Below are 15,731 nucleotides of genomic sequence, written 5' to 3' on the forward strand. Positions count from 1 at the left end.
AGGCGTGGCACCTCCCATACGAAAAAAACAAAAAATCTTATATATGGGAAACTATTAGAGCTAGAATCCTCAAATTTTTCAAGAATAACTTTAACATCCATTCGAATATTTGGGTAATAAATTGGCGCATAAGCAATATAGACGTATATCTAGGAAACCATAGGAATATTTGGAAGAACTTGGTGAACTTGCTATAGTAGGCATTGCAATCCTTTAGAAGAGTATACTTTTGTCTCTGGGTAAAAAAATATTTAGAATGTCTTCCTTTCTAAGATCACATCTTACGAAAATTATATGTACATATATATATATTTTTATTTATTTTTATGTATTTTTATATAGAGCTTAAATATCTCTTTACTTAGGTAAAAGGATTCCCCTACCGAACTGAATCATCCTATGATATAGGCAGTTAATAGGGCGTGATGTGACAAAAATAGACTTTACGGTGGAAATGCCCATATATGTATATTCTACAAAGATCCTAATCTAATTTTAGTCTACAAATGCTAATTTTATTAATCAATGAAAGTAAAATATTACAATATGAAACAGTTTAAAGGAATTTAAAATTGATTTTATGTTATGTTCATAAACATAAAATTTTCCCAAATCTAATACAGAATATTCAAATGAATCACTTATCATTTAATATAGATTTATATATTTCTGTTTAGAATTAAATTTAAATCGCATTAATCATGATCGATTTGATCAAAGCTGACCCTAATTTGGTTAATTATTAAAAATACAGATGTTTGTTTGATTTAATGTTGATTAAAAGATTATAAAAAACGTAAGATAACTATAAACCGGGCAATAGTTGACATATTCAACAGCCATAAAATGGTAATTAACATGTTAGGAAAACAAATGAATATTAATTTTTGGCAAAAATAAAAAAAAAGTTCCAACTAAGTGTTAAGGTGTTATTAGTTAATACATTGCTTTAAGGCTTGAGCTTAAAAAACATATTTTTACAAGGATTTGAAAACTTAATTATAAAGTAAAGGGAACAGTTGGTTAAACTATAGAAGTGTGTACAAAAGGGTTGACATATACATAATTTTAAAATTAATAAAGAAGGGTATTAAAGCTTCATTTATGCAAATTATTTAACTATCATTTCATCTGTTTTATAACACAAAATTAATTATGAAGTGTTTTTTAAACGTATCGCTTGAATAACATTATACCTAATTAATAATATATTTGATAGATCTCTTAGTTGACATTTATTGTTAACAAAACAGAGTTGTTAATATTAGCAAATTGTATTGTGTTTTTCTGGAACACTTTCACTCCCACAAAAATTATATAATATTAATAAACATATGTATTTATCAACATAATGGCTAACCAAGGAAACTAATGGATGGATGTCAAGGAAACAATTGTTATTTAAAAACAAATTTCTTTACTATTGATTAAATTTTCCTCCATAGGAATTATAATTCGTTTTCTTCAAATTACAATAGTGGCAACGTTTTAAATGGAAAAGAATAATTTTGAACACTAAAATGTTTCAAAAGCTTTAAAAATTAACTAAACAAAACAATCAAATAAATTAATTTATTTTTAATAAAAAAATACCCAATAAAAACAATGGATAATGAAATTAAATTACCCACGGTCGACGATATAATCGTGGTGCCAACACTCAAACCTTTATGTGAATGCAATTCTACTACAACAAAAACACCAAAACAAGAACGTTCAACAACTCAATCCTCGAACGAAGAAGATTGTCAAACTCAAACCCAAAAAGCAGTGGAAGAAGACGAAGAAATTGTTGATATTGAAAATGTTACAGTAAAATTTCGTTTAAAAGGCAATCAAACTATAGCACAAATTTATCCCAACTGTATGACTATAGCTGAAGTGAAAACCGATATTGCTAGACGTTTTGAAATCGAACCAGAATTGTTGATACTCAAACAAGGTCAGCAGATACTATCGGATTTATGTTCTATACGAGAAACTGATAATGATGAATATGGTATACATGAATATCATTTGGAATTAAGTGTTAAATTAAAGCCACTTAAAATAGAGGATCAAACAAATGGGAGAAGTAATGGAGAAGAGTCGGCTAGACAACCTAAATTAGATTTAAATGTTTATTACAGGTGTAGAAGCGATTTATTTGGTGTAGTAATACTTCTATTAACATTTCGTGTTTTATTTTTTTTTATCATAGCAAATATCGTTTACCGGATTTTATCACGGTTTATATACCAGCCGAAGATTCTCGCAATGGCAAGGCCAAAAATATAGTTGTCGAAATACAGAATCGTTCGATTGTCAAACCATTTTTATGTGGTTATATTAACAAGAGCACGGGCATTGAATATTTGGATGCTTTCACTCAGACGGGACCATTTATAAATAAATGCAAATACCAAAACTATGCTAGCCGAGATACGCAAACTCGTGAACTCAAACCGAAATCAGTTGTAAGTATTTATTTATATTTTGAGAATAAGTTCTCAGGAATATTTTATAGTTCCACAACTACTTCTAAAACTTATGTATATTAAGAAGTACTGGATTTGAATGTTAATTGCTGATTAAAGGGTTTCGAAACGTAGTCAACACTCATATGCAAAAGTCAGGCTTGGCTTAAAGGAAATCCTCTAAGTCGACCAATATCTTCATATAGGGACCTTTAAAAACTTAGGAAAATATTGAGTTTTCAATGGTACCAGTAAAGTTGAAGTGTGTTAATGGTCTCCTCCTAAATATAAACTGTTGAGTTTTAATGGTCTCCACCAGAGTGTAAACGGTTTGAGTATATGGTCTTCACCAGTCAACACATAACCTCAATTCGAGGTAAAACGACAGCACGAGATTGATACCGATAATATATAACTGCACAGTTATCAAAAGTAATACATCACACAAGTGCAAGTGAGACGCAAATCCGTAGAAATCCATACAACAAACACAAGCCCGGTCGTTCTTAAATAATAATGGCGATGATGCGAATTACGATGATGCGAATTACGACATTGCCAATGGCAATGCAATTGCTTCTTTAGGTGATTGGATTTGACAACTGCATTGAAAATCCACTTGATATCTTTCGGGTTATTTATTCAACTGGTACCAACCGCATCCCTACTGATATAAACGTCGTGTTCTGGATATTTCGAATCCAAAATCATTTGCTATCTGGAATTGTATAGACTCATTTTTAGAGTATTTTATGGACCTATGTAATACAAGTTATAGGCATTTGCAGGTTTTAAAAATTGTTCCATGTCTGCAATACTATGCGGATTGTGTACTTAATAATGTGTTGGTATTACTTAATGGATCATATACTCAAATAAAAGATTCGTATTATGAATCTACTAAAAATCAATTATAATTTTTTTACTTTAAGGATACAATGCATGATCAAATGTCACAATGTTGGCTTGATGGTAACAATGTACGTTATTGGTCTGAGGCCACCGATTATTATATAACAGCTGGTAAATATACTACACATGCCCAGCAAGAAAGACGCATAAATAGGTTGGGAAAAATATGTTTAATACAGCGTAATTTTCGGCGTTGGAAGTGGATGAAATGGATGAAGCAATGTGCCCAGGAATACAGGTAATATGAGCATATCTTGAACAAATAAACCTTTACATTTGTTTCCAAAGATACGAAAGTTCACAGATCGAAGATTTTGATTGAAGATTTTTAGGGAGAAATATTTGAATTTATATAATTTTACAGACGTCTAGTAGCAAATCGTTTGGTCGAAGAGCAGGTCTTTCAAGAAAACCAACAAAAATGTATAAAACGTGAGCAAAGAGCAAAACAATTTCCACGAACAAAAGATGATTTTGATTTGTTGTATGGCGAGGTGCAAAAATGGAAAATGGCTGAAATGAAACGTATTGCCAGCATGTATGAGGGAGCATCACGTATAGCGGAAATAAATATATTATTGGATAAAGAAATCACCCTATTAAGCGGCATAGATCGTCAAAGACAATTAGTGTTTGAGGCCATGAAAGATTTTCGTCAGGAACAATTACTTAAGAAAATGGGGGAACCCATTAAATGGATTGGTTATGGAGGTGGGTTAAATATATATATATATATAAAATTTTTAAAATATTTTCAATTATACTATGTATTAATTTAGATACCGTGGTGCATTTGGATTTGTTGCGCACTCAACGTGTACGCTTTTTAACGGAAATCTATAAAGATTTACAGAAACCTTTACCTAAAGACAAACGTTTGGATTTAATAAATAAAGTTCGTGAAATCTTGTTAAATGAACAGGATTTTCCCGATTTTGGTGAGGTGTGTATGTTATTGTTGTAATAAGTCCGTTAAACGATATTAAATTTTGTAATTAATTGCTTTTCATTTTCTTTATTTTAAAGCTTTATGATTTATTTGATCGCGAACGAAATCTGCTGGTGTATACTAAATATTGCGATGTGGAAGTTTTGCGCAAACGTCAAAATATTTTATTTGTAGAGCTGATAAAATTTGATAGGGAGACTAAGGCTCGCAGTAAGTGAAAAATAGGAAATATTGTATTGGTTCCACATACGTGTAGTCCTATGGAATCGACTCTCGTTCTATGGAACGGTTCCTTTATAGATGTTCTATGTTCGAATTTCATATTAAAAAAACAATTGATGAATTATAATTGTCTCAATTACTTGTACATTAGAGTGGGTCGGTCTCTATGGACAAAAAAAAAGTTGTGTCAGTCACCCCCTAGGATTAAAGATATGTTAAAAACATTTTTTTGCCACGCCTAGAAATACCGCCCTTTTTGTTTTTTATATATTACGTCGTCATTTTAAGTCCGATCGTCACATATGATATATCAATATTTATGGCTTGGCTGTAGCTACATTTCACCCTTAGACGATTTTTAAATTAGACGTAACAATCTATGCCCGACTTCTGATATCTCGGATCCTTCCCCAAAATCTGAAATTGTGGCTATACAATAATAAAGAGCTTTTAGTTATATGAAATATAGGCTTTTGAAATGCTCACTTTTATGCATAAATAGCTATTTTGTAGATATTTAAAAATGTTCATATATTCATTATCAACCTTTCTCACAACAAATAATTAATTTGCCAGGAAAAACCGTCGAAAACATTTTTTTTGAAAATGAATTATAAAAATGTTATTTTTTCAGTTACAAACCCTTCCAGATCCTACTTCCTATTAAAAAAGAGGAAAGTGTATTATAACCTACAGCACTATAGTGGTTTAACTTTGTCCATAATGCGATGCAAATAGGCTGATATATTTAATTTTACCCAAGGACGAAGTTGTTTGAAAATGGATTAAATCGGTCCATTATTCCCCTAGCCCTCATACAACCGTACTCCCCGAATACTGCTTTGGAGCTCTTAATAATGGCTTCAAGGTCGTTAATTCCCTCTTAAACACTACAATTAGGATGTAATTCTGCATATCTATCTCTTATAAGAACATAAAACATTCCACCAAATTTTTATAGGATCGGTCCATAATTGATCCTAGCTCCCATATATAGTCTCTTTCAAAAAATCAGTTTTTCATCGATAAGTTGCTCAAATAGTATATCGTCACCTAAAACGCTAGGGCCGTTTCATTTATTGTTGAATAAAATTGTGGACAATTAAGTCAAATTTTGAAGGGGGCTTTGTATAGGGGTTATGGTCAAATGAGACCCTATAACTATAAAATTCATGTTGGTCATCAAGGCTAGTATAGAACTTGGTTTTGTAGGTTTTTGTCGAGATACGAGTATATTAGACATAATTATGAACTTAAGAGCCCTATTCGGCGAGTTCAGTTGTATGGGGGCTAGGTGAAATAATAGACCGATGTTAACCATTTGTAATAGATTTCGTTTTCGATATCATAGAAGATCGTGTGCCAAATTTCATTGAATTATGATCAAAATTGCGACCTGTAGTTTGATTACAAGGTTTACAAGCCCTATTCGGAGGTTCAGTTGTATGGGGGCTAGGTGAAATAATGGACCGATCTTAACCATTTTCAATAGGCTTCGTCCCTGTGAGAATAGAACCAAATTTCATTGAATTATCTTTAAAATTGCGACCTGTAGTTTGATTACAAGGATTACATGGACGGACTGACGGACGGAAATAGCTAAATCGACTCAGAAAATTATTCTAAGCCGATTGGTATACTTTAAGATGGGTATAGGTCCAATATTATTGTGCGTTACAAACATCAGCACAAACCCAATATACCCTCCCCACTAAAGTGGCGTAGGGTATAAAAATAAATCATATTTTAGTTATGCTCATATCTGGTATCATATGGCCGGCCATTCCCGATTATTCGTTTTTTATTAGTTTTTATTATTTAAAGAACTTATTTAAAAATATGTAACTATTTAAAAGAATCATAAAATAAATTTATCACATTTTATAAAAATTAGTATAAACATTTTTAAAAATTGTTAAAAAAAGAAACATGCAAGTAGTTGTATGGAAAAAAACATGAACAACATTTTTGTAAAACTTAGCATAACACTTTAATTTTTCATCGATTTTTATAAAATAAAATGTTTAATTTTTATGTACCTACGTGATTTTGTTATTAAAGGCTGAATAAAATGATATTTCTTTTGTTTAGATAGGGGTAGGATGCAATTTTTGTATTGTAAATTAATTTTAAAAAAATTGTTTTCGACCATATCCCTAGCAAATTAATTGTTTGTAGTTTGAACTACACAGGTATTTTTAAATACCTGTAAAATAGCTCTTTATGCATAAAAGTGAGCATTTTAAAAGCATATATTCTATGTAATTCAATGTACTTTATTCCAGTATAGCCACAATTTTCGATTTTGGGGAAGGATCCGAGATATCAGAAGTCGCGCAAAGAATATGACGTCGAAATAAAAAATTGCATAAGAGTGAAATATAGCTAAAGTCAAACCATAAATATTGATATATGATATGTTATGATCGGACTTAAAATGGCGGCGTAATATATAGAAAACAAAAAGGGCGGTATTTCTAGGCGTGGCAAAAAAATATTTTTTATATTTTCGGAAATGTTATTAACATATCTTTAATCGTAGGGGGTGACTGACTCAACTTTTTTTTTCGACCCACTCTATTGTACATAAATCAATATTATTCTAATCTAAACTATAGACTAGATTATAAATTCAACTATAAACTAGACTATAGGCTGGACTATAGGCTGGACGATAGACTAGATAATAGACTAACCTATAGACTACAGTCTAGGGATGCCAAACGGGACTGGCTTTTACAAATCCCGGGATTCGGGATTTTGAAAATTGCAATCCCGGGATATTTCGGGATCCCGGGATTTTTCGGGATCCCGGGATTTTTCGGTATTTCGGGATTTTACGGGATTTCGGGATTACATGAATTTAATTATTTTATATATGAAAATCTTTAAATCATCATATTTGTAAAGAAAATTGTTTAATTTTGTGGAAATTTAACAGACAGAAGATATATTTAAATTAAAACAATCCAACTAATTCCAATTTTTAAATAAAAACTTTCAGAATTGCATATTTTCTGAAACTTTTTAAATACATACTTACTTCCTAAATGTGGCCTCCGGTAGGTTAGTGGTTAGTGTTCTAGTCTGGTAGACCGGAGGTGGTGGGTTCGATTCCCACCTGATGCACTGGTTAAGGAGCGCACAACAGGCCCGATAGAGGCCTAGGTGTATTTCTTCGGATTTGATGTATATACATCCTCCTTTCAAACTAACTAACTAATTAACTACTTCCTAAATAAAAATAAATATCAAGTTCCGAAATTAGACATAAGCACTTTTTAAAACCTCATACTGTTCCATGTGAACTAATAATTATAACAGATACCAATTCAATTATTCGAACATCAATTTAGAACCTATTCTTTGAAAAATATTTGGAATTTTACTCAAAATACATATTAGTTTTGGAACATATTATTATATTCGTAGTATTAATTTAAAATTTTAGGTGCATTCAGAACAAGGTAATTTACCTTAACCGGTATCATTCAGATTTGTAGAAAGTTAGAAATGTAAAATCCTCTAGTATTGAAAAATAAAGTTTGTATTCGACTGCGCCGAAATTAAATACCCACCATCAAAATATTGTAATGTATTGATATTAATATCAGCATCAATGTGATTTTCAGAGGAGGTCTAATTAGGTTTTTTTGTGTCAATTTTGGTCCAAATTTGCAGCCCAAATAGAATGAGTCTTCTAACTCGTGTTTTCAGCTTACAGACACAGAATGTGTATACTTTTTGGGTCGGTCTACGACCAACATTGCAATGTGCTAACAAGTAAAAAGTTATAGTTGGGCGAAGCCTACCATATAATACCCTACACCAGTTATAAAAATAAAATGTGATTTATTGTTCATAATAAAGCATCTAAGTTGAATTGTACCTTGCCTCAGATATAATTTAGCTATTTTTTGTTGAATAAAATTGTGTACATTTAAGTCATATTTCGAAGGGGGCTTTGCATAGGGGCTAGGGTCAAATGAGGCCGCATCATCAAAAAATACATCAGGGTCATGAAGGCTAGTATAGAACTTGGTTTTGCAGCTTTTTGTCGAGTTACGAGTATATTGAACATAATTATGAACTTAAAAACCCTATTTGGGGGGTTCAGTTGTGTGGGGGCTAGGTCAAATATTGGACCGATGTTATCCATTTTCAATAGGATCCGTCTCTAGTACAATAGAAGATCATGCAAAATTTCATTGAATTATCTTCAAATTTGCTGTAGTTTGATTACAAGGTTTACACGGACGGACGGACAGACGGACGGACATAGCTAAATCGACTCAGAAAATGATTCTGAGCCGATTGGTATACTTTAAGGTATAGGACCAATATTATTGTGTGTAACAAACATCAGCACAAACCCAATATACCCTCCCCACTAAAGTGGTGTAAGGTATAAAAACGAAGTGAATAAATAAATTTATATGTGCTATGTGTATGGACTCATACCACTTTAAAAAATAAAAGGTTCAAATATGTATAAAATTAGCTCTGCGGAATTTTGTTTTGCATGAGTCAAAAATAAAATAAGATCGTAATTTTCAAATTAATGAAAATTATGGCTCAAAAAAAGAAAATAAAAACAGTTTTTTGAAACAAATCCTAATCCCGAAAAAATCCCGGGATTTATTTTCCAAATCCCGGGATTCGGGATTTGCCAATCCCGAAAAATCCCGGGATTTTCGGGATCGGGATTTCGGGATTGGCATCCCTACTACAGTCTAGACTAAACTATAAACTAGATAATAGACTAAACTATAGAATAGACTATAACTAAACTATAGACTAGATAATAGACTAAACTATAGAATAGACTATATACTAAACTATAGACTATACAAAACTATAGCATAGACTGTAATCTAGACTGTAGAGTAGACTATAGATTAGACTATATAGTAGACTATAAACGAGTCTATAGACTAGACTAAGCTATAGACTAGTCTATAGACTAGACTATGGACTACACTATAGACAAGTCTATAGACTAGACTATAAACTAGACTATAGACAAGTCTATAGACTAGACTATAAACTAGACTATAGACTAGTCTATAGACTAGACTATATAGACTAGACTATATAGACTAGACTATAGACTAGACTATAAACTAGACTATAAACTAGTCTATAGACTAGACTATAGACTAGACTATAGACTAGACTGTAGACTAGACTATAGACTAGACTATAGACTAGACTATAGACTAGACTATAGACTAGACTATAGACTAGACTATAGACTAGACTATAGACTAGACTATAGACTAGACTATAGACTAGACTATAGACTAGACTATAGACTAGACTATAGACTAGACTATAGACTAGACTATAGACTATAGACTAGACTATAGACTAGACTATAGACTAGACTATAGACTAGACTATAGACTAGACTATAGACTAGACTATAGACTAGACTATAGACTAGACTATAGACTAGACTATAGACTAGACTATAGACTAGACTATAGACTAGACTATAGACTAGACTATAGACTAGACTATAGACTAGACTATAGACTAGACTATAGACTAGACTATAGACTAGACTATAGACTAGACTATAGACTAGACTATAGACTAGACTATAGACTAGACTATAGACTAGACTATAGACTAGACTATAGACTAGACTATAGACTAGACTATAGACTAGACTATAGACTAGACTATAGACTAGACTATAGACTAGACTATAGACTAGACTATAGACTAGACTATAGACTAGACTATAGACTAGACTATAGACTAGACTATAGACTAGACTATAGACTAGACTATAGACTAGACTATAGACTAGACTATAGACTAGACTATAGACTAGACTATAGACTAGACTATAGAGACTATAGACTAGACTATAGACTAGACTATAGACTAGACTATATAGACTGGACTTTAGACTAGACTATATACACTAGACTATAAACTAGACTATATAGACTAGACTATAGACTAGACTATAGACTAGACTATAGACTAGACTATAGACTAGACTATATAGACTGGACTTTAGACTAGACTATATACACTAAACTATAAACTAGACTATATAGACTAGACTATAGACTAGACTATATAGACTAGACTATATAGACTAGACTATAGACTAGACTATAGACTAGACTATAGAGTAGACTATAGACTCGACTATAGACCCAAAAGATAAAATAATGAAAATTTGTGATCACTATTATTTCCCTATCAAACTTCGAAGGAAAATTAGAGGGCCTAGAGCCAAAGAGTTAAAAAATCTGTGACCCTTTTATTTTCTGCCGAAAATCAAATCACATGTTTTTTGAATGAAAACATAAAATTAAATTTTTCAAGGAATCTAGGGGCAAAAACATTAGCTTTATTGATTATAACGTGGACTTTTTGTTGATTAAAATAAAGCAACGTTTTTTAATTTTTTATATTTTCAAGAACAAGGAAATCGAATGTGTATGGTTTGTAAACAAGTAAAACCTTATTCACAATTTGCCATACGCACCAGACAATATCAAGTGGATACTTGTAAGAAATGTTACTATCTCAAGGTAAAAATGAAATGATAAAAATCTTTTCTAGTGTTAAAATTAAAAAACCATTACTTTCCTAGGAGGCCTGTACTGAAAATCTTGTTTATACTGCAATTTTACGTAGTATACAACGCGAAGAACGTAAAAAGAAATGCAATGGTTCATTTGCATTTATAATGCAAGTGGATGATGTGCGCCATATAGTGGAACAAATATGGCATGGTCATTCTATTTTGAGTAAATGTGAAAATTTAACAAAGCTAAGGTAATGATTTTTTTTGAAATTTAAATTATTTCAATTTAATTTTTTATTACAAACCAATAGATTGCCACGCTGGAACAAAAATGAGGAATGGTCTCCCTGGAATTGTATTTGTTTAACCGAAACCGAAACTATTAATCACAATAGAGTAGATGATTTAGAAAAGGTATACGATCTTAAAATACGTTTAGAAGTGGGAAATCGTCATATGTTGGCCAAAAATGCTTTTCACAATTTGGCCGCAGTTTCAGTAGAATTTACAGAAACTGGTAAATGGTGGAACACGGGTTTGAATAAACAACGTCTAGTACGCTTAGAACATTTAAGCTCAAACAAGGAAGCTGTAAAAGCTAAAAATCAACAAAGAGTCTAATGAGCGTAACAAAAAAATGGGTAAAATTCTTTGGTTGAAAATTATAAAAAAACAACTTTTAATATTTTCAAAAATAAAATTAAATTTATTTAATAAAAACAAAAAAATTATTTGCATGCTTTTCTTTATAAAAAAAATATTCTTCTTATTTTTGACGCCAAAAAAAAGCATACAAATACATTTAGCATTAAATTAATTAAAAATACAAATTTAAACTAAATTTTTTAGTTAAATTATGGTAGTAGTTAATTAGTTCGTTTGGAGAGGGTGATACTTATGACTTTAAGTTAACAACAGCTTCTTTTTTTTTGTATTATCTTTACCAATTATTTAAAATTTTAAACTAAAATGTATATTGTATTTTTTGTTTGGTTTTATTTTCATTTTGTATTAGTACTAATGAGCGCTTTAAATTTACTTTCCAAATACTGCACTCTTTTTAATAACTTATCACTCGTGTTGAATTCATTGTACGGCACGGGTATCACTTTGTAACCACTCTTCTCTAGCAAATCGAAACTTAGCGATGTTATGCCACTAGCTGATCTATGGGTGCCATGGCAAATGTCATGATAATCGACCACCATTAAAGCAATTCTTTGAAATTGTAAAAATTGAAATGAATATTTAAATAAATATAGATATGATATTATTTAGAACCTTATAGGTGTAACTTGAATAAAAAATGTCTACAATCAGATATTTAGGAGTAAAATTTTTTTTGAGATCAATTGGAATTTGATTAAATATTTTAGAAATATGTAGATGATCTATTTTTTATTCTTGTTACTTGTTTTGTTGGTCCTAATTACTTACTTAATTCCATTGGCATGTTCTTTATCTAGGGGCAAAGGATTACGTTTAGCATCAAAAACACAATTGGCATCTGTAAGTATTTTTTTATTTTTGTTGTTGTTCTTTTAATTAAATTTATTTTCTTTTTAATTATTAAACAAACACTTCAAAATGAAAATATGAACACATAACATGTAACAATTTATAACAAATGAAAGCGCAAATGAAGTAAACAATTTTAAAGATATTTAGGAAATGATTAAAAACTAAAATGAAGCAATTTTAGAGACAAACAAATAAAGATGAGTTAGTTACAACAAGGAAACATTTGATGAGCAATATTTAATTTATATAGGTATAGGACAAATGTTTTAATAAAAATGATTGTATAGAATAAGTTTTATGCAATGAATAAAATGTAAGAGATATTTAAAATGTTATAAACCAAACAATTTCCTTAAAACCTCTTTATTCCATGATTAGTTATTATTCAAACAAATATTTTCGCCACCACATCTATTCGAAATTTTTTTTAAAACATCATATTTTAAAAACAAAGAATTTGAAAAAAAACATATTTTTATATTACCTTTACTTTTGTATTACATAAAATCAATTATTTTTTATTTCTAAACTAACTAAACTAATTTTAAATAAAGATTAAAGAAATCAAATCGAAAATTCTTCTAATTTCTATGAAAGTTCGTTCAATGTTTCTTCAACTCAAATATAGTTTAAAATTTCATATGTACCGATACATTATACTTAAACTATAACTTTGTGAGCCTCTCTGTATATATTTTTTACTAAATGTTTCCTAAAATTCACTTTTAATTTACAAATTAACCATTTTTATGAAATAAACGATCTTGTGATCTTTTGGTAATTAAACGTTCTTGTATAAACTAAAAGCAAATAAGCATTAATTTTTATATTGAAACTTATATTTATGTACTTATTTACAATTAACTATTAAAAATGATTACGAAAATAATAAAATTATAAAGCATGCGATAAACCGAAACACAAAAAAAGAAAATTAAACAAACAAAGACTTACCAATCAAGAATCCCATTTTACTATCAACCAGACTGTTGACATGATTGTTAGCCGGCAAAAGACTCTTTAATGCGTCCTTTAAACCATTAACTAGAACTTGTTTCGATTTCGGATGTGCCATAGGCACATCATATACTACACTATCGCTGGCAATTATAGGTCCCTTATAGTCTGTTGCCATTAGTTGGGCATAACTGTTTAAGTTTAATAACTTCATTTTTGAGGTAGCCGTTAGACCATTCTTATCAGATTGTAGTTTCTCTACAAATGTTTGGGTTAGAACACTTTCCAAGTGTTTATTATCACACAGACCCAACATGGTTAGAGCCCAAACATGATTAAGCCAATCAACATGTTTGGTAAAATCTTGTTGAACAATTGTCTTGACAAGTTTTTGGCGAACATCATCAATATTGGCGCTTTTAAAATTTAAAATGGCAGATGTTAAGAAGAGAGCACTGAGGTCTTGGGGGCGGCAGATATCACTGTGTTTTAAAGTCCATTGAGTAAGTGATTCCAAAATGTCTGAAATCATAAAAGTGAGTAAATAAACACAAGCAACATGTTATTAGCAGTCACAACTCACCCAAATCTCTATATTTTAAAATACCCAAACTTGTAAGTATTGAACCAACTACTGCTGATTTATCTGTATTTTTAGGTAGAGCTACTTGTATATCAGCACATACTTTGGCAGCCAAAACAGAATCTTGGAAGTTTAAGGTGGCCATGGCAAAGAAGATATCAGCACACTGTTTTAAATCCAACGGTTCAGAAGCACTGCTAATATTAAAAGCCAAGGAGCGCAACAAAGGGGTACTACGGCGTTTACGAGCAGCCAGAGTACTCATTACTTTTACCATTTGTGGCAAACTAATGCTAGCAATTAATTTTGCTGCCTCATCATCACCAGCAACACCTAATACAGTATTGAGATCATCGGTTCTAAAGCCAGAAATACGTTTTGGACCATTACCGTTGCCGTTACCATTGCCATTTTTAACAGTACGTCCTAGCATGCGGCAGACTTTCAAAAAACGTGAATCATTTTCAAACTCATTTAATTTTACGCGTTCTATTGTGCTCCATTCAGCCAAAATTGAGACAATTCTAAGAGCATGCTTGCGGGTTAAAGGAGTATTGCCTTCGGCGACAGACAAAAGACCGTTTATTGTCTTAGCATTAGTAATGCGTTCATCGATGTTGCCATTACCAGTTGCTGCTGTTTTATTAGACGTACCAGACGCCGACTCATCTTTTAGATTTTCAAAGGCAGCAGCTACCAAAGAATCTGTAAAAGTTTTAAAGTTATAAATATTTGCTGAACAATTACTCTAATTTAAACCCACGTTTCTGTTTCTTTGCGTTATCTACTACGTTCTGGCTGCTTACATCTTTGGTCTCCTTGCCGGCATTTCCCGATGCACTTTGGGCAGAATTTGAAGTGCTTGCTGCCGCCGCTTCTACCGCAGCTGCATTTGATGAGGATGCTCTCATAACATGGCTAGTGCCAAATGCGGCTCTTCTGAACACCTGTGTGGCCGTATTTGCGTAAAATCTTAAACCCAACATCTTTATCTGTCTTTTAACTTTAACAAATCCGAATTATCGCCGCTGGAATAGGGAGAAAAGTTTACATAACCTTTTTGTTTTGGTAATAATTTTCACTTAATATCTAAGAGATTTTTGAAGTATTTTATTAATAAATTTATTCTTCGTCATAGATTGTTAGACTTGAACTTCATTTATTTCTTTTTTGTTAGAGATTTAATTGAAAAACTTGATAAAAACTTTACTTTTTCCTCAAAATTTAATAATAAAAATTCTCCACACGGGGTTGTTAAAAATGACGGCAGACAACTGGTCGGCTGTCAGATTGACATGTTTTTATAAAGTCGATAATACGGTGCTATTAGAACAGTGTTGCTTGCAAGTGTCAGTTAGAAAAATTATTTTTGAATATTTATAGCATTTCATTACAATTTTATTTTATTGGAAAGAAATGTTTTATGAAATTTAATTGATAATATGTGTCATATATTATTTAAAACAAAGCTGGCAATAGTTTCGAAATGGTATTTCCGCTTATTTTGAGTTACAACATTATAAGAAAATATAATAATAAAATTATTATAAAATAAACTTATCAAATGAAGAAATTCAG

General features: G+C 31.0%; 2 protein-coding genes across 2 annotated transcripts; one reads left to right on the plus strand and one right to left on the minus strand.

The window, feature by feature from the left end:
* Positions 1 to 1,452: 1,452 nt before the first annotated feature.
* Positions 1,453 to 11,796, plus strand: LOC119610796 (IQ and ubiquitin-like domain-containing protein). Its single transcript, XM_037966153.1, has 9 exons — positions 1,453 to 2,129; positions 2,201 to 2,456; positions 3,389 to 3,606; positions 3,733 to 4,079; positions 4,148 to 4,311; positions 4,395 to 4,527; positions 10,984 to 11,096; positions 11,159 to 11,343; positions 11,404 to 11,796. Exons 1-9 carry the CDS (start codon positions 1,606 to 1,608, stop codon positions 11,711 to 11,713), a joined length of 2,250 nt encoding a protein of 749 aa, XP_037822081.1. The 5' UTR covers positions 1,453 to 1,605; the 3' UTR covers positions 11,714 to 11,796.
* Positions 11,797 to 12,011: 215 nt separating this feature from the next.
* On the minus strand, positions 12,012 to 15,501 carry LOC119610802 (FAST kinase domain-containing protein 4). The gene is made up of 6 exons (XM_037966168.1): positions 15,364 to 15,501; positions 14,917 to 15,181; positions 14,154 to 14,858; positions 13,568 to 14,092; positions 12,530 to 12,599; positions 12,012 to 12,310 (listed from the first exon to the last, which is right to left on the minus strand). The coding sequence occupies exons 2-6, from the start codon at positions 15,137 to 15,139 to the stop codon at positions 12,094 to 12,096; spliced, it is 1,740 nt and encodes a 579-aa protein (XP_037822096.1). The 5' UTR covers positions 15,140 to 15,181; positions 15,364 to 15,501; the 3' UTR covers positions 12,012 to 12,093.
* Between the last annotated feature and the right edge of the window lie 230 nt (positions 15,502 to 15,731).

Source organism: Lucilia sericata, unplaced genomic scaffold (assembly GCF_015586225.1).
Source record: "Lucilia sericata isolate MDLA Ls3-8-SP2 unplaced genomic scaffold, ASM1558622v1 Contig000029F_arrow, whole genome shotgun sequence".
Classification (NCBI taxonomy): Eukaryota; Metazoa; Arthropoda; class Insecta; order Diptera; family Calliphoridae; genus Lucilia; species Lucilia sericata.

Bases quoted from the DNA above. Each gene is read 5' to 3' on its own strand.
- LOC119610796 (XM_037966153.1), top strand. From the start codon at position 1,606: ATGGATAATGAAATTAAATTACCCACGGTCGACGATATAATCGTGGTG. The intron at 4,080-4,147 runs GTGGGTTAAATA...GTATTAATTTAG, and splicing joins TAAATGGATTGGTTATGGAG to ATACCGTGGTGCATTTGGAT. The intron at 4,528-10,983 runs GTAAGTGAAAAA...TATATTTTCAAG, and splicing joins TAGGGAGACTAAGGCTCGCA to AACAAGGAAATCGAATGTGT.
- LOC119610802 (XM_037966168.1), bottom strand. From the start codon at position 15,139: ATGTTGGGTTTAAGATTTTACGCAAATACGGCCACACAGGTGTTCAGA. The intron at 14,093-14,153 runs GTGAGTTGTGAC...TTATGATTTCAG, and splicing joins TTTAAAATATAGAGATTTGG to ACATTTTGGAATCACTTACT. The intron at 12,600-13,567 runs GTAAGTCTTTGT...AAATACTTACAG, and splicing joins TAAAATGGGATTCTTGATTG to ATGCCAATTGTGTTTTTGAT.